The following is an 18,483-nucleotide window of genomic DNA, read 5'->3' as shown; positions in this document are numbered from 1 at the left end:
CTTCCCAGTTCTTGTACCAAATTGACAAATGGTTGGATTATTTATGATCCCATGATGCTCAGGAGAAGCAGGTTCTGGCCTCAGCTTTGGGAAGTTGTCCTGGATTCAAATCTCACCTTTGATGTCTCTGGAACCCTAGGCAAGAGCCTTCCTCTTTTGGTGCAGGTCATCTCTCTAACAACATAAGTAGCAGAACAGAAAATGATGTACACTGGTTGAGCGAGATTCCTCCCTGGGAGTTCCCTAAGTAGGAGAAATCATAAGCAACAAATCAAAGGGAAAAAATTCTCACTGCTACTGTATCCTCTTGCTGTATCTCTCTTCCTCAAAACGTGTTAATAAACCATCCCTGCATCCCTAGGAGGGAAGACAGGCAGCCAGAATTATTACTCCATACATTCTTTTCAGCCTCCTGCTAGCTCATTTTGTAAGTGATCAGGCAACTGTGGAACCTAATTCCCTGAAAGGCTTCCATAATGAGATTAGCAACCTTGTGTCTAGCTAGCTAATCCACAACCCCAGGGGAAGCCAGGGGAATGGACAAGATGACCTCTGGTGCTGTCCCCTCCAATCCTGCCTATTCCCGACTATCTCCCACACTTGCCATTGTTAAGAGAAACAACTAATAACAATAACAATAACTCAGAATTAGGAAAAAGATAGAAATCACAAATGAGGTATCCAAGTTCTACCCAATAGGCATGTGTCCATTAATGTAGAAAACCAATGTGTAAGTGCTTTGAGAAACTTGCCTGGGAGCTAGTCATGGAAACCCTCAGGGATCACATTCTGCAAGGAACTCTCAATGAGTCTATGAATTAATGACTTACACTAATTACATGGCTTCTTAGAATAAAGCCAGAGCTAGGGCTAGGTTAGTGAGGCTTTGTCCTAGGGTGCAAGCATCTGAGGGACAAGCTTCCTCTCTGCTGTTGGTGTCTGCATTTTCAAACTCCTCTGCTACCCTGACTCTTGCATCATGACTGCCCCTCTCTCTTCTTTCCAGCCCACCACCCCAGAATCCTGGAGTCTTGGCACCCCTTTCTTAGGCTCTGCCATCCCCCACTACCTTTCACACTTTTCTGCTACCTCTACCTCCAACTCCTCCTAGAATTTGGGAATCAGAGGCAATCAACCATGATGAAGGGGTACCTGAGACAGAGCGCTCTCTATGATGCCCCTGCTTGCCATTGTGGTCTGGAGCTATCTTAGGGTGGTATCTAGTCAATAATTCTGAGAGGAGATTCAGGGGGGGGAAAGATAGAACTTTTTTATCATAGGTAGAAATGAACTGGTATTAGTAAGAGTAGTCAAAATAATAATGCTAGCAAAATATTAATAATAACTAACATTGACACAGCATATCAAGGTTTGCAAAGCATTTGACTATCTCATTTGATTCTCACAACCCTGAGAAATAAATGTTATTATTATCCTCATGTTACAGTTATGGAAACTGGGGCAAGCAAAGATTAAGTGACTTGCCCAAATTCATACAGCTAGCAAGTGTCTTAAGGCTAAATCTGAACTCAGGTCTTCTTGACTTCAGGTCCAATGCTCTTGTCCACTCTGCTACCAGTCATCCCTAAATATATGTGTGTGTATAACACATAAGTCAGCTAGACTGATCTATTTGCCAGTCCTTAGATATATCCTATATTTTCTCATCATCATCTTCACACTCTCTCCCATTTCCATAAAGCCATAGAGTTTATAAGTTGCTTTCCTCAACTATTCTGTAAGGTAGGCAGTACAATCATTATTAACTCCATTTTACAGATGAGAAAATAAAGGCTTGCTACAGGTCACATAGGACTGGAGTTAGCACCCCAACCCAGGTCACCTGGAGGAAGCAATGAGGCATAAGGGAAAGAACAGAGGATGTCAGGTCAGAGGCCAGGGTTCAAATTCCTCCACCACTCATGCCACCCGAGTGACCTTGGGCAAATCACTTCCCTTCTCCATCAGTAAAAAGAGGGGGTTGGACTCTAGAGGACCCTTGAGGTTTATTCTAGAACTAAGTTCTGTGCCTTCACATTCAGGGCTCTTTTAATCACTCTCCAGTGCCTGATCATCAGGGATCTGGACAGATGGACCAAGTAGAATGAATGCAGAGAGGTCCACACTGCAGGTTTGGCATTACTCTCTCCCTCTCCCACCCCAACCATTATAGTTAAAATTATAAAAAATGTAGATTGTTCTTTTTGCTTTGGGACAAATTAGATCTATTTTAAAATGGATGATGGTGATTCTTCCTAAACCAAGTTTGGATAACCACCCTCATCTGGAAAAGGAAGAGATTAGTGTTTTGAGTAAAGGTTGGATCAAGTTGGGGCTCACCATTTAACCAAAGCATTGCTAGACTGGAGAGAGCCCAGAGGAGGGCCTTGAGTGGGAGACATGTGAGTGCCAATTGAAGTGTGACCTGGAGAAAAGACTCAGGAGAGAGCTAACAGCTGTCTTCAAGTATTTGAATGCTTTTCAAATGGAAGAAAGAATAGACTTATACTCCCTAGTCTAAGGAGACAAAACAAGGAACTATGGGTGAATGCTTCAGAGAGACATATTTAGGACTGATGCCAATAAAAACTAGCCATGAGAGCTGTCCCAAAGGGAAGGAAGCTGCCTTGTCAAGGAAGAGGGCTTGAGTCACGTGGTGGGTGCCTCATATTGAAAATTCATTTCTGAGCATAGGTTGGATTAGATTCCAATTCTGAAAACCTTTTGTGATGGATACTATCTGTCATCCCATTCAAATCTGGAATCTTTTATTCCAAATGTTCATTGACCCCTTGGGTCACAACAATGGGATTGCTTAATTTCTCATTTTCCTTAGAAGACCTAAGGATTTCAGCATCACTGAGCTAGAACTGAGAGGGACCTTGGATGGTGCCATCTCACCCCATCACCTCATTTTGCAGCTGAGGAAAATGAATCCCAACCACGTTAAATGACTCACAGGAGACCTCGTATCTTCTAGCATGTTCAGGTTTCCCCCATATCCTTTATAACACTGTTCTTCTCTAGGGAGAGAAGCTAAAAGACAAGGCAACAATCCCACACCACCCTCACATATCACAAGATCCTACCCACTGCTCGGGCATCCCATTGTTCTTATAGCAAAAGTCCAGGAACCTCGAGCTTGCCGAAGCCCAGTTCTATCCATTAACTAAACACTGTGCTTTGTGGTGACAGAGTATGCAGCTTGGGTCATTGTCACTGCTGATTCAGACTGTCATCAGGGCTGAGGCAATTGGCAAATGGGTTACTAAGCAACACCCTAGAGGACCAGCACATTGAAGCTAACCAAGGAGGAGTAGCTTGTTAGCACCTGGGCTCCCTGGTCTGGTCATCCTTCGAACAGCTGAGGGAGGGAGTGTGAAGAATGAGAAATAAAGGGAAGATGGGCAAAGAGCCAGGTCGGACATATGAAGGCTAGGGAGAAATGTCAAATTCTTGAAAGCAGAGGAAGATGAACATTTTAAAAGCAGAAGGAGATGAATAAGTATCATGGCAGAGATTAAGTTATAAAACAGAGAACCAACCACATTCAATCCAATAAGCATTTGTTAAGCTCCTCTGTTTAAAGCCCTTCCCAACCAGGCTTTGACCTACTTTCTTGCCCTAATATACATTATTCCACTTCATATACTTCATACATTCCACATTCCAAACAAACTGGATTTCTCCCTCTTACTGACACATGATTTTCCATCTTTGCTCTCCATGCCATTGCAAAGACTCTCCTTTATGCCTGGAATGCACTCCATCTTCTCCTCTGCCTCTTAGAATCCCCTAGTTACCTTTGAAGCTTAGTTCTAAGGCTCCCTTCTATGTCAAACCTTCCTTGATTACCTGAGCTGCTAGCCCCTCCCCATCAAAGTTATTTTGCATTTATTATGAATATGTAGCGGGGGGCTGGCCCAGGAAGACCTGGACTGTGGAGCATGTAGCACATGTTCTGCCCAGCATCGACCCATACAAAGGCTTAAATGAGCCTCCTTCTGCCATGATTGGCCAACTATGGCCAATGGTCAAAGAGTATTGGTCGGTCCCCTCATTACATATGCATTTTTATATTACATGGTGTCTCTCCCATAGAACGCAAGCTCCTTGAGTGCATGGACTTTGTTTTTCTTTGTATACTCAGAGTCTGACAGATTTTAAGTATGTGTAGCTTATTATTATGTGCCACATTCTAAAGATACAAAGACAGAATGATAAATAGTCCCTTCCCTGGAGGAGCTTATATTCAATTTGGGCAAAATAATATGCACAGAAAAGCCTATAGAAGATAAATGATTTGGGATAGGGAGGTGAACTTTTAACAACTGGGATGGGAACCAGAGAGGTATCCTTGTATAGAAGATAATAACTGATTAAAATCTCAAAAGAAACTAGGGAGACCTAGGGTGAGAAAGTGCATCTAGTCATGATTTACAGTCTAGGCAAAGGTCTGGAGGTGGGAGATGAGCAAATGTTAAGAATTTACTGTAAGAAGACTTTTTAAAAATCAATGGTTATGAGAGTGAGCTGAAAAGTAGATATAGGGCTTGCCCCCAAAGAGCTGAGGCAGTGTGGTACAGAGAATGATGGACTGACGAGGCTGGAGCTTGAGTCCCAGCCCCGCCTCTGGCTTGCTGTGAGTGACTTTAGGCCATGCTTCTGCAAAGGAAGGGGTGGTTCTCTGAGGTCTCTTCTAACTTCGACATACAATGATTTTACAATCAATTTGTTCCTCCAACCCCACCTAAGATCAGGTTCAATTTCAGGACCATAGACTCCTTCACAATGAAAGAAGGTGCTTAATTAAGGTCCACCACACTGTCATTCATGAAGGTTTTTTTCTTCAGGAAACTGAGGAGCAATATCCTATTATCACCAATGTTCTCCCTGTTAGTGTCTTTTATAAGACCCTGAAACCAATCAAAGACCACTCATTTAAGTACCTACGATGGGCCAGGCATTGTATTAGATGCTGGGGTTACAAAGAAAGTAAAAGAAAAAGTTCCTGCCCTCAAGGTGTCTGCACTCTATCAAGACAGTCAAGTTGCTCATAGTATATGAGCATAGCTTGATTGGGCAGCTAGGTGGAGCAGTGGATAGAGTGCCTGACCTGGAGTCAGGGAGACCTAAGTTCAAATCCAGTCTCAGACCACTTACTAGCTGTGTAGTCCTGGGCAATTCATTTAACCCTGTTTGCCTCAGTTTCCTCATCTGTAAAACGAGCTAAAGGAGATGGCAAACCACTCCAGTATCTTTGCCAAGAAAACCCCAAATGGGGCGAAAGGAGAGTCAAACATGACTGGAATAACTCCACAACAACATAGGCAGAATATGCAAGAATGGAGGAGAATCTTCATTCTGTCCCTCCCAAGAGCTAACATTGATCAGTCAACCAACAAGCATTTATTAAGTACTCACTCAGTGCCAGGTACTGGGCTAATGCAAAGAAAGTCAAAAATGGACTCCATCCTCAAGGAGCTCACATTCTAATTAAGGAGATAGCATTAATAATGAGGTGATAGAGGAGCTAAAGATTGTATCCCTGGGGCAGTAGGGAAGCACTGATGCTTCTTTAGCAAGATGTCAACCAGGTCGGGTTTGTGCTTTTGAAGGTTATTGTGGTGGCCATGCAGATGATTGGAGGCTGATCCTCTGGAGTCAGAGCACCTCAGTTCAAATCCCGCCTCTGATATCTACTGCCTGTATGACCCTGAGCACCAGGTCTCTGCTTCATCAGCTGTTAAATAAAGAGGCTGCCCTAGACATCCTCTGTTATCCCTTTGAGCTCAAAATCATGATCCTAAAAATGAGAATAGACTCAGCCACAGGAAGGGCTGTTTCCAGGCCCTTCCTCCAACACAGTGACTGTGGGACCTTGGGCAAGTCATTTGTCCTTGTAGTGTTCTAGGAGCCAGATTTGCAGAGGAGGTGCCAATCTACACTGGTAGAGGGTGTTTCCTCACCTGGGAGTGAAATCCCAAATCCCAACTTGACTCCAATCAACCTTTCTAGCATTAGTATACATTATTTTTCTTCATACTCTCTATGTTCCAGTCAAACTAACCTCCTTGGTATTCCTCATACCCAACCCACCAGCTCCCACCTCCATGCCTTTACATGTCTTCTGTGCCTGGCATGCATGTAGCCCCTCTTCACCTTGCTTCTTTAATTTTTTTCAAAGCCCAGTCCAAATGCCATCATGAAACCCTGCTTTATCCTTGTATCTCTTCTTTCAAAATTGCCTTATATTTATTTGCGTATAAATGTGCTTATCAAGTAAGCCTTTGTGGAGGACCTACTATGTGCCAGGCACTATACTGGGTACTAGAGATACAAGGCAAAAACAACAATGGTCACTGCCTTCAGAGACCTGACAAAGGGGAGACAACATGTGTGTAACTGTATGTATGTGTGTGTACACACTATATATATATATATATATACAAAGTAAATGTAAGTATGCCCATATACATATAAGTATACACATATAAATGTGAGTATACACACATAAATCATGTAAGTATACACATATACATTTAACTATACATATATAAATGTAAGTATACCCATATACATATAAGTATTCACAGAATCCACAAGGTGCTTATACAATATAACTTCAGGAAGTAAGATACCAGCAACCTGGGGGTTCAAGTTAGGCCTCATGTAGAAGAAGATGCTTGAGCTGAGTCTTACAGGAGACCAGAAGGTGAAGGTGAGGAATGAAAGCTTCCCAGACTGGGGAACAGTCAGTACAAAGGCTCAGAAGTGGGAGAGAAATCTTCATGCCTAAGGAACAGAAAGTAGCTAGGTCAGCATGCCAGCACCACAGAGAGCATGGAAAGGAACACTGGGTAAGATATCTGGGGCCAGCTTGAGACGTTTGTGTTTTCTAGTACAGATAATAAGGCACCACTGGAATTTGTTGAGGAGAATGAAATGGTCACACCTGTTTTTGAGGAAAGTCACTTGGGCACCCATGTGAAGAATGGATTGCAGAGGAGACAGCCTTGAGTCAGGGACACCAGTGAAGAAGCTATTACAGTGAACAGTTGGGTCCATGTGGGTGGAGAGAAGGGGCGATTTGGGAGAGGCGTTATAGAACCCAAAGCATGATCTGGTAACTGATTAGGGAAGTAAAGAAAATGAGGGTGAAGAACTGATAGATAAATAATAACTACGGACATTTATATAGCAGGTACTCTGTGCCAGGCACTGTCCTAAGCACTTTACAGTTATTATTCATTTACTCCTCACAACAGCCCTGAGAAGGAGGTTTTTATCCCCATTTCATAGATGAGAAAGTCAAGGCACACAGAGGTTCACTGACTTGCCCGAGGTAACAGAGCTGGATTTGAACTCAGGTCCTCCTGACTCCAGGACCAGTGCTCTATTCACGGCACCACCAGCCTCCCCTTGGTGTTGATTTTCTGAGGCCACATGGCCAGTCAGCAGAAGAATGTGAACTGGTAACCAAGTTTCTGAAAGCTCTTTCGTCTTTGTTCTGCTTAAGGTCTCCACAGCTTTTATTGAAGTCGGAACACATGGTCTAAGAAAGAGTGTTTCTTTGTAGAACCTCATTAAAGTGTGCTTTCTTTGCTTGGAATGAGGACAGTCCCGGAGTAAGGTCACCATATTGAGTTTGCCACTTGGGAAAGGATAATTATAGCATTATTCATTTACAGGGAAAGAGGTGAGATGGAGAATATCTGTTTGCATTGCTTAGTTTTAGGAAGGTTTTAAATAGCACCAGCCTGGGCCAAATTTTTTTGAATTTAGAGTTATGCTGAATATCCTGCAGCTTTCAACCAAGACCTTCAGCAAAGACAATGTTGCAATGGAGGAATAAGAACCCATGGAAATAAGAATGTCACTGAAGAATTGCAGATACTGCTAAGAGATAAGGGAAAGTTGGAAGCCAAAGCTGGGGAGAACTAACCACAAAATACCTTGGAGCCTCATTAGGGTTTAATGTGGAAAGCAGTATTGTGGGGAAGGGGAAGGTAATGGGGCAGGATAGGGAGGAGTTGGGTGGGAGATGGCTGCTATTGGGACTAGATGCTGTGGTGCATGGAGTATGAAAGAGGGAGGCAGGAAAGCCTGGGTTGGAATAATACCCGACACTCACTGTATGGTCCCATGCAATTTGCTTAGTTTTTCTCAGCCTCAGTTTCCCCATCTATAAAATAGGGATAATAATAGCATCTATGTTATAAAGTTATTGTGAGGATCAAATGAGATATATTATATTAAAAGTACTATTAACTGGGAGATGGAAGTTTTTTGGGAGAGAGAGAAAAGAAGAAGAAAAAGAGGGAGGGAGAGAAGAGGAAAGGGGAAAAGAGGGAGAAGGAGAAGGAGAGAAAGACAGAGATGGAGAGACAGAAGAAGAGGCAGAGGGAGAGACAGAGAAGCAGCAGAAAAGCACTAGATTCCGAGTCAGAGGACCAACGTTCAAATGGCAGTTTGGCCTCGTTATCCATGTGTAATCTCGGTTTACTTGGTGTAGCAGCTAGAGTCCCAACTAACCTAAGTCCAAATAACCCACTTCAGTCACATACTGGCTGTGTGACCCTAATCAAACGAGTTAACCCCTCTCTGCCTCAGTTTCCTCATTCATAAAATGCCAGGGTTGGATTCAGTAGCCTCCAAGGCCCTTTCTAGTAATAAATTCACAATCCTCTGAACCTCCCATCGCTCTCTGGACTGTTCTGTACATTGAAGGAGGTGGATTAGAAGTGTCTGAGCTTCCGTCCAGCCCCAAATCTAGAGCTCCTTTTGATGACTTCACCTTAAAGGCCCGATGGGAGTGGCAGACAAGCATAAACTCATGCGGTGTAGACCTCTCCGTTTTACTTCAAGCGGCCCGATGACTGCTTTTTCTAATTTCTGTCACTCTCTCTTTGTTACAGAGGCTCGCCAGATAGGGATGGAACTGTAAGTATTCAGTAACCCTTCTCAGTAGGCCTGTGTTTCGATGTTTGCTGCAATTTTTAAAAACGTAAAGCATATTTTCTTCTTTAATGATACTTAAACAGATTTTTAGACCTTATCTCTATTTTTTATTTAATATAGTAGATACAGCAACAGTAGATCCATTTTTGACTAAGTGAGTGCTAGGGCATATAACCTTTATTAACCTCGTCTAAAAGCCCCAGAGGGTAGTAAGGAAGGGAACCAAGGATGAACAGGTAGGGCCAAAGTCTGGGCAGGTCATGCAGGGGAAGGCCACCATCCAATGTGATTTCCTTTAAAGGCTTTAAAGTGTGAGGATCCTTTCTGCAAACAATGCAGCCCACAGGTGGATCTGGGAGCCCACAAGGTTGAGAGCCTAGATGGAGATACATTTTCTATATTAACATCCAAAGCAGGGAAAGGTTTTGAAACCATTTATGTCATGATGGACAGCCTTCAGGGCTACAATGTGCCTATCCCCTGGATTTAAGAACATCTCTCAAACCTTCCTGGCAGCCAGAATTCAGTCCAGGAAAGGAGTCCATGGATGCAGGTGTGGGTTTGCTCTGCCTTGCACTTACGTGGCTTGTTCCAAAATGATTGCTTTCCCATCTAAATCAGAAGTCAATTTGAAAGGAACAGCTGTTCTAAAGTGGACCCACATCAGGCAGAATGTTATTTCAGAGTGGGAGCTAAAATGAGCCTGAGGGTTTAAAACATGTAGAAAAGTTGTAAAGGCTCTTTTTCTAAAATTGTGCCCACATCGAGGGGTTGATTACAGCTTTGGCAGGAATTTTCCCCCACCACATGATGGGAGATACTTAACCCTTGCATCCGTGTTGGTCTTGCCTTGAACTGTTAAGAAACAAAATTGCAGCTACTCGACATTGGGTAACACTGTAATCAAGGCTCTATTCAGCAGGGGAAAAAAAAGGCCCAGAAGACCCAACTCCTCCTCAGTCCTTGCTTCTGGCTCAGAGCCTTCTCCTTAACTCTGTTTCAGGTACTTGCCTCCTCTCTCTCTCTCTCTCTGTGTCTCCTCCCTGTTTCTCTGTCTGGGGTTTCATGGGTCCTCTCTCCTCCCCTGTGTTCTGTCCTTTGCAAGGCTCTTGCTTCGTTTCCTTTGGCTTTCTTTCCCTGCTGCTTCCAGAGCTGGTTGATTTCTCTTGCTGCTCCCAGCTTGGCCCTTTTTTCCTATGCTCTAAAGTGCCATACTCCTCATGTTTCAGAACCAGGTGGTTCCTGGGCATACTCTTCTCTTTCAGTGACCGCTAATCTGAACTGAAAGGGGGACAAATTTCTATCCCCTAGGTAGGTTGTGCCATACAAGCCATCAGTGACTATAAGACTGAATCACTTTTAGGTCATTCCCTTCCAGGTCCCTCAAACAAGGGTTCAGGGCTCAAGAGTTATTGGTTAGAAATCAGTGGACAAGCACTTAAGGCATTGCATAAAGCACTGAAAATGCAAACAAAGGTGAAAACAGCCCCTGTCTTCAAGGAGCTCACATTCTAATGGGGCTTATAAGTAATTTAATTACCATTTAGAAAAGTCAGTCTGGATTCTCAATGGAGAGGGAAGTTAGTTCCACTTCAATTAAGGCAAACTTTATTTTTTTCTAGAGTATACAGACTATGAGCTCCTAGGGTGTTGTAGAGTCTGTCTTTGGCTTTTCCTTGTTTCCCCAGCACTTAAGACAGTGCCTAGCACATAGCAGGCAGGTAATAAATGTTAATTGACTGACTTATCTGAGCATGGAAGAAGTTTGGATCCACAAGGTTTCTCTGGGAATAGGACAAAAATCAGTTTTACTTTCAGGAATGATTAGTTAGTGAAAATCATTGGACAAAGCACCCACCAGTTCCTCCCCCCCTTGTCCCCACCCCCATCCCATACATACACATACACAGACACACTCTCACCCTTTTCCCATCACCATAAGGATCCAGGAGTCAGCATCTGCAGCTAGTATCTTGTCAAAGTTGAATTGGCACCAAACCAAAGTTGTTTATTGTGTACTCAGTTGTTACTGGGATTAGCCTGATTTCTATTAAACTCAGACAGATTTCTTTCAAGACTCAAGTCCAGGCAGCTACATCAGCTCACAAACCTGGTTTAGTCACTACTTGGGAGGCTTAATAGGTCAGAGCAAGAAATTAGGGTTCAACATAGTGATTCTTGGAGATGAATAGAAGCTGGTGTGTTTCTGGGCTCGTTTCTCTCTTAGGTTAACAACACTTTATTTCATTACTTTAGTAAGATGTGATCTTGTCAGTGGGGGAACCATGACCTCTTCCTTAGTCAATGGCTTACACATGTCTGGAAAAATGCATCACTCAGTGGCGCACCTTGTCCTGAACCTTCTACAGTATATCATGAGTGGTTCACAGATGAAAGACATCCAGTCAAGCACCAGCCTCGTGCTGCATGCTTTTTGCGCTTGCAAAGATCTACCATAGCTTGCACTCTGCTCAGACTTTAGAAACACAGGCTTATTTCCATAAAACCCTGAGGTGTCAGAAGAGGGATTCAGGATGCAGATAGCTGTCTTTTTCTGAGATGCTTCTAGTCAGATCTCTAGGTCTGTATGTAAAAGTATATATGTGGAGGAGTAGAATTATCTCTTGGTAGGGTTATCACAATGAATTACTATGCTTTGACTCAGAAAACCACCCTTAGCAGGCCAAGACATAAAAGAAAGCTCCTATTTGGCCTGAATGCTTAGAAGCTTAGTCCCTAGAGAGTCTCCTTGGTGTCAGACTGCATGAATGACCAAGGGCTCTGCTTGGCTTATTGTCAACTGGCGAGTATATCTACAGCTGTCACTACCATCTGTCTTCGTGTCTTCCTCCTCCAACTCAAAGACCAAGTCTTAGAATAGGACCAAGCATCCTTTTCCCTGGTGGTTCCTATTTCTACCTGCCCCCAAGACCAGCAAGAGAAGTGTCACACCACCACCAGAGGGAGATCCGATCTGCCAATCCTAAACAGGGTTCAAATCACTGGGCCCCATCCCTACAACTGGTGAAGGGTCTGTCAGTAGTCAGTGGTCAGAATGGACATAGGAGTGAGGGGGAGAAGGTAGGTGTGAGTCCATCATGAGGCTACCAGTCAGGAGCAGAGAAATGTTGTATTGGATAAAATTGTCTTTTCTGGTGTAGCTTTGTGTCTGTTTGTCAGTTAAATGTTGGGTAGATAAAGAATCAGATCCTCCATAAAAAGTGGATGTGTCTCCTCCTCCTCCTCCTCTTCTTTCCTCCCCCACTGCATGTCTGCTGAATAGAGCCTTGTTACGGCCCCCAGGTCCCCTTTGGCTGCAGGGAGCCCTGCCAAGATGGGCAGGCTCTAACATTCGACCTAGCTCTTTTGTTTTTCCTTCTATATACCATGTTTGCCAACTCCATGTAATTCTTAATATGTGTCTAAAAGAACAAGCAGATATTTTAACAACTTTTTTCTACGTCAAACCAATCGATTCCAGCATCCCAGCCCACACGAGCCACCCTACAATAGCAAAGCAGAGTGCGCACGCGAAGGAGGAAAAAAAGTATCGGTAAGGAAGCAGATTTTAGTCTCAAGTTTCCAAGGGGTTGTAGAAACAGTGAGTAAAAATCTAGGCTGGGAAGCTAATGAAAGTATTCATTCTGCTCCCTGGGAATCTATCTTAGATGTGTCCGAATTGGCCACTGAAAAACCAAGGAAGGATCAACTCTTAGGCTCCACCACACCCATCCCCTCTGCCTATCGAAAAATCCCATTACATTTTCCAAGGGTTAGGTATGAGCATTTGGGGCTCAGTGGAGTGCTTTGGATGAAGGATGATAAAAAAAAAAACATAACACACATAAGCAAATCTTTAGCAATAACGGAAATAACAACCTGCAAAAGCAAGCCAGAGTTAACTTGATTCTAAAGGCTTTATCAGTGTAGCCTAAACCTAAGGCAGCTGAGTGGTGTGGTGGAAAAAGAGAGAGACTTGGAATCATGAAGACACGAGTTCAAATCCAGCCTTAGTCACTTACTAGCTGTGCAAGGCTGGGCAAGTCACTTACACTCTCTGAGCTTCAGTTTCCTCATCTGTAAAATGAGGATAATAATGGCATCTATCTTTCAAAGTAGTTGTGAACATTGAGATAACACATGTGAAATACTTTGCGAATTGTAAAGCACTATATAAACACTAGCTGTTGTTGTCATTGTTGTCGTTAGACGAAGGAAAACAGTGGGCTTTCCTGGAATTGAGGACAAGAATGCTATCCTCAACTCTGTTAGTGAAACTTTGTAGGATTGCTATGCAGCTCATCTGAGTAGAATTCCAACCCAATGGGAGAAATGGTGAAGCTTGGAAAGTGCTTTGAGATCCCAAAATAAAACTCAAAAACTCTGAGCTCTCCACAGGAAGCACAGAAGACATCTCCTGCTGGGACTGGGTATTTTGGAAGGACTATGGAAAGGACCTTTTAAAAAGCTCAAATTTATGTTAGATTTCCCCATTTGGCCATTTGCAAACTCCATGGGAAGAAAGTTTCTTTCTCTATGAACGTGGCAGTGGAAGCATTTCATACTATCATCCTTCTTCCTCTATCCTCCTTTCATTCCAATTATCCCTTCCTGTAATTCCATAAGAACCACCTTTGAAACCAGTATGCTAAATTATTTCCTTGGCTGCTTCCTTCATCTGCAGAATGCAGAGGGAGTTGAACCAAGAGATTCATTTTTCTTGGGTCTTAACCTCGCAATAGGGCTCTACCCAGGCATCAATGCCGTCCCTGGCTGGCTATTTTTTGTTACTACAAACCTAAGACTTTTATAGGAATGCACCAAAATTAACGAAAACAGACATTGCCAAATCTCCCAACAAAGCCAGTTGTGTGTGTGTGTGTACATGTGTGTGTAGTGAACACGTTTGCATAACTTCATTTTTTTCTGACTTGTAGTTTGTGTTTTGTGTTTGTTTTTAATTAGACCTATTTTCACCCCAAACCCTTTCCTCTTATTGGGTTTTGTTTCTCAACCTCTTTGTTGGTTTCCATGGAAACTGTGAAATGTTTCACTTAGCCCAGACATGACCAAATCCAGATCTATGGTTGCTGATAAGTCTCTGAGCTTGTGAGCAGAAAGGAGAATTTACTGTTTACCATGACCCCAGAATGGGAGCAAAGCTGGATTTGGGAAGGAGACGGGATTATCCTGGAAGCAATTCTTCTGGTAGCCCCGAGTCTCACTGGCATACCTGATCTTTGCTCTCAGAGAATTGTACGAACTCAGGAACTCTACAGCCACTACATAGAAACATGCTGGGCTGACAGGAGCCTGGTGCAGTCATTCTCTCAAGTTCTCTGGAGCCAAATATAAATTTTCCAAATTTTTCTAACTGAGAATATTTTATTTGATTTTCTATGATTACAAAAAAATAACTTAAACATACCATTAGTTATATAAGGTGTCTGAGTTTCACTAACTCTGGCAGATCATGATATCAGGAAACACAGTATGCTGGATTTACATTGAAAAGACCTGTGCTCAAATCCTGTCTCTTCCACTTCCTGTGGGACCTTAGACAACTCATTCAACATCACTTTCCTCATCTGTAAATTATGAAGATTTGCCTCTAAGTTCCCTTCCAACTCTGCCAATTATATTACCCTTTAATCCAATGACCTCACAGCCCATTAGTTTCCATGTCTATCCAGGAACTCTCTTGAATAGGTGGTGGCTAGAGATGACTGCTTCTCTTTGGGGCTAACCAATGGTCCCCTAGACAGGTATGACAGCCCTTTCTGTCATCTACCTATCTATGAGGCTCTATGTCAGCTGCACATTTTGTTGTCCCCAAGAGGTTGAGTAGCCCTTGTTTAATGCGTGCAGAGTCCAAGGGCTGATCCTCAAACCTTGGTTCTTACACTTCCCAGCTTGGCTTGGTGACCTGTCCTTGCTCTGTGTCCAAGAATGCAGGATGTCATCCTCCTTTTGTGCCTGTGTGATGCTCTCGTGGGAAACAGGGGAGTTTTACTATTTCCATTTTGATACCTTCCCCATCATGTCTCAGTGATTCTTCTCTCTCTGTAAAGGATGCCAGGAAGGGAGAACCAGGAAGAAACTCCAAGACTTTCCCAGTCACAGTGAACTTGCCATGTGTCCAGCTTTAGATCCTATGCACCTTAATGGAGGAAAGGGAGACCTGGAAAGCAGAAAGACAAAGTTAATCCTCAAACCTCAATTTTACTGATTCGTGTTATTGTCTTCCCCCACCAAACCTGTACCAAAGCTACTAATAATCAACAAGATGGAATAATTGAGCCAGTGTATTGTAAAGAGCTCTAAAGTGTTGGATAATATGTGTTAGTTACCAATATTATTATTTCTTCTCCTACCCTTTGACAAAGGCTTGAATCAAGAGTGAAAAGGTCAAAAGATCAAAACTAATTGATAACTTACTGACAAACAAACTGAAAACTTAGGTCAGAGCCCCCATTTTGAAAAATAAATAGATGTTTGTGACCCAGTGGTGTTATATTTAGAATGTTAGATTCCATTTCTAGGAGCTGCTCATCCAACCACACTTGAATCAAAATTACAGATGTCTCTGAGTAGCCCTCCCATTGTTAGAATAATCCAGACCTTTAGAGAATAGAGCATTTAAAAAAAAGTCCACCATTGTTAGCATTCCCTTAGTCAGTGTCATGGTCAGCTGACCTCCATTGAGTACTACATGGTTCCTTGGTCAACGTCATCTGACTCTGTCTTTCCTGTGCTAGCTTTTGATAAGTCATGCCAAGTGCAGATGAGATTTGCATTGCTTGTTGCCATTTTTCATTCATGTGCGTCTCTTCTAAAACCATTTTCCCTATTTATTACAGAAGAAAAGCAATGGCGCCCCAAATGGATTTTATGCAGAGATTGACTGGGAAAGATATGTGAGTATCCAAAGGTTCATTATCTTGTTACAGAGAGATTGCCCAGGAGAGTAGCTTTTGTATACTGGCATTTGGGCTCAGGTATTAATGAAATACTATCTGTCCCAATTGGAGAAGGCTAGCCTGATCTGCTGGCATATGGGAGGCCCCATTATCTAGGGCCTGGGAGAAGCAGAGTTTAGGCCTGACTGATAATAACCAGCTAGGTGACTAAAGAGAATTCACTTCACATTTCCAGGGCTTCATTTTCTGATTTTCAAAATGGGAGATGCATTGTTCTTGTTAAAATAAAGGGAGACAAAAAACACAGGATACGTAACGTGGAAGGGAGGGATCATTGGTCCAACTCCCATCCTTTTGCCAAAAAGGCAACTGAGGGCTATTCTTCATGTGGAATATGTGATGTTTTGAAACCTTCAAGGTATCATGTAAACAATTTTTTAAAATACCAGTTATGGAGTTCGGAGAATCATAGATTTAGTCACAAGGGATCTTGGAGGCCATCAAGTCTACCCCTTTCATTTTACAGATGAAGAAACTCAGGCTCTGAGAAGTTCAGTGAGTTGTCCAGGTTCACACATTTAATAGGCATCTGGGATTTGAACCCAGACTAGCCCATCTCCAAGGGCAGTGCTGTCTCCCCAACTTAGCCATCCATTGACAACTGTTATAAACCATCTCATGCCTGATGAGTGTCAACTTGGTGTAAGGATAGAGTCCTAAACCTGGCTTTAAATCCCACAATAACTGACAACTTACTGTATAATCCTTGGGTAAGTCACTTGGGCAAGTTTCATAACCTCAGTTTCCTCATCTGTAAAAGCAGAGTATAACAGCCTTAGTGCCCACATCACAAGGTTGTTAAGATTTTGGTGTATGGACCCTATGAAAAGTGCTTTGCAGACTCTCAAGTAATGCGTCAATGCCCAATTCTATTATCCCTCTGCCTTTAGGGTTGACCACACCATTCAAACTCCAGGGTCACAAAAGGTTTAAGCTTTGCTGCTTACTACCTCTTTTTTCTGGGTCTCCTAAAGGAGATGGTGAAGGCTGGAATGCATACAGGGTGACTGACTTTTCTCAGGTCATACAGACAATGAGGCTTTTTGTGACTTTTGTATAGAACTTTTTAAAAATTGGTTTACTTTTATTTTACAGAATTCAGTTCCATAAACTTTCGAGTTCCAGACTTTTTTCCCTCTCCCTCCCCTGTTTTGTATAGAACTTAAAGATTTATTAAACACTTTATCTCATTTAATCTTTACAACAACCTTAGGAGGTAACTGCTTGTAGATCATCTTTCCCTATCTTATAGATAAGCCAAGTGAAGGGAAATAATCTGCCAGTGGTCACACAACTGGCAGGATTCAAGCCCTCACCATTCCTGACTCCCAGTTCAGGATCCTCAAGAGGCATTCTGTTTCAGAAAGTAGTGACTGGAGCTTAGAGTTAAACCATCATATCCTAGCTCTAAAATAGGATGAGATCTCAGAGGATACCTAGCACCCTCATTTTACTGATGAGGAAACTGAGGAAAGTCACCCAGGTAAGAAGTGGCAGGAATGGGATTTGAACCCAGTGATTAAAGTCTAGAAGATTATTTCACATTCTCATCTCATCTGACTGACTTCCTTCAAAATGTCTCCATCACAGTTTGCCTTGTGGGGGTGGCACAGTTTGAGCTGACTCATGAGGGTAAAGCCCTGGCACTGTGTCCTCACTCTCTCCTTGAATGCTTGCAGTCATAAGCACACACCAGTCAGACTGGTCGATCCCTCATCCCTATTGCACTTTGGATCAGGGTTCTCATATTGCCCTGACCAGAGTCAGCCTAGTTCCCATGTCACATAAGAATTCTATAGGATGTATCAGGTAAATGGTCAGTAAATTTAATTCAACAAAATGAATGGAATTTTTTTTAATTATCACGTGCCAAGCACTGTGCTAAGTGCTAGGGATATAAATGTAAAAAGTCCCTGCCCTCAATGAGCTTACATTCTAATCGAGGGAGAGAATACATAAAGAGAAATGGTGGCCAATGAGGTGCATTGTGATTTGGAAAGTTATAGCCATAGGGGAATAGATAGACGTCACCTTTCCAAAAGCAGTGGCAGAATTTATTCAGTCATAGTTCTGGAACCAGAAAAGGGGATAGGGGTTCTAGAGGTAGATACATATGTGGTCATATGGCAGCTGGGGAGGAGATGGATACCCTGGATGATTAAGGAATGGCATGGCCAAAACTTGGACTTAGATGCAATGTTAGTTTTCTACTCTGACACCTGGCATGTAGAAGTCTCCTAGTTCTTGAAAACCATGCCAATGGAGGTTAAACTCTGCTAGGTCCTACTAAGTGGAGAAACTTTGAGGAGGCTAGGAATGGACAATATGATGGCTTTGGGGACCAGCTTAACTAAATCTTAGGTTCAGGAGGAGTGATATTTTTGGCCAAATAAAACATAAAGAGAGCGAAAGACCTTTGGGTTCTTGGGTATGGGATGCTACTAGAGTGAAAATATGCATCTATTGATGCATATCAACAGCCCCTCTTTATTTATAGACTTGGAGAGTTGCCTGGGGCACCAAGGAATTGCCTAGGGTCACA

At 42.8% G+C, this 18,483-nt stretch overlaps 1 protein-coding gene across 1 annotated transcript in view; it reads left to right on the top strand.

Moving 5' to 3' along the window:
* LOC138165257 (SH3-containing GRB2-like protein 3-interacting protein 1) overlaps positions 1–18,483 on the top strand; it is a 294,003-nt gene that overhangs the window by 161,812 nt on the left and 113,708 nt on the right. Inside the window, exons 6-9 of the mRNA XM_069093394.1 lie at positions 8,919–8,943; positions 9,881–9,964; positions 12,443–12,514; positions 15,822–15,878. Of these exons, the coding sequence (XP_068949495.1) occupies positions 8,919–8,943; positions 9,881–9,964; positions 12,443–12,514; positions 15,822–15,878 (238 nt within the window). The remainder of the gene's footprint in view (positions 1–8,918; positions 8,944–9,880; positions 9,965–12,442; positions 12,515–15,821; positions 15,879–18,483) is intronic.

This window comes from Petaurus breviceps, unplaced genomic scaffold (assembly GCF_028583685.1).
Source record: "Petaurus breviceps papuanus isolate PSGF00001 unplaced genomic scaffold, PetGlider_PUasm1.0 208, whole genome shotgun sequence".
In the NCBI taxonomy this organism is placed as follows: Eukaryota; Metazoa; Chordata; class Mammalia; order Diprotodontia; family Petauridae; genus Petaurus; species Petaurus breviceps.
The sequence above is the reverse complement of the archived record's forward strand: the minus strand, read 5'-3'. Positions and strand labels throughout refer to the sequence as shown.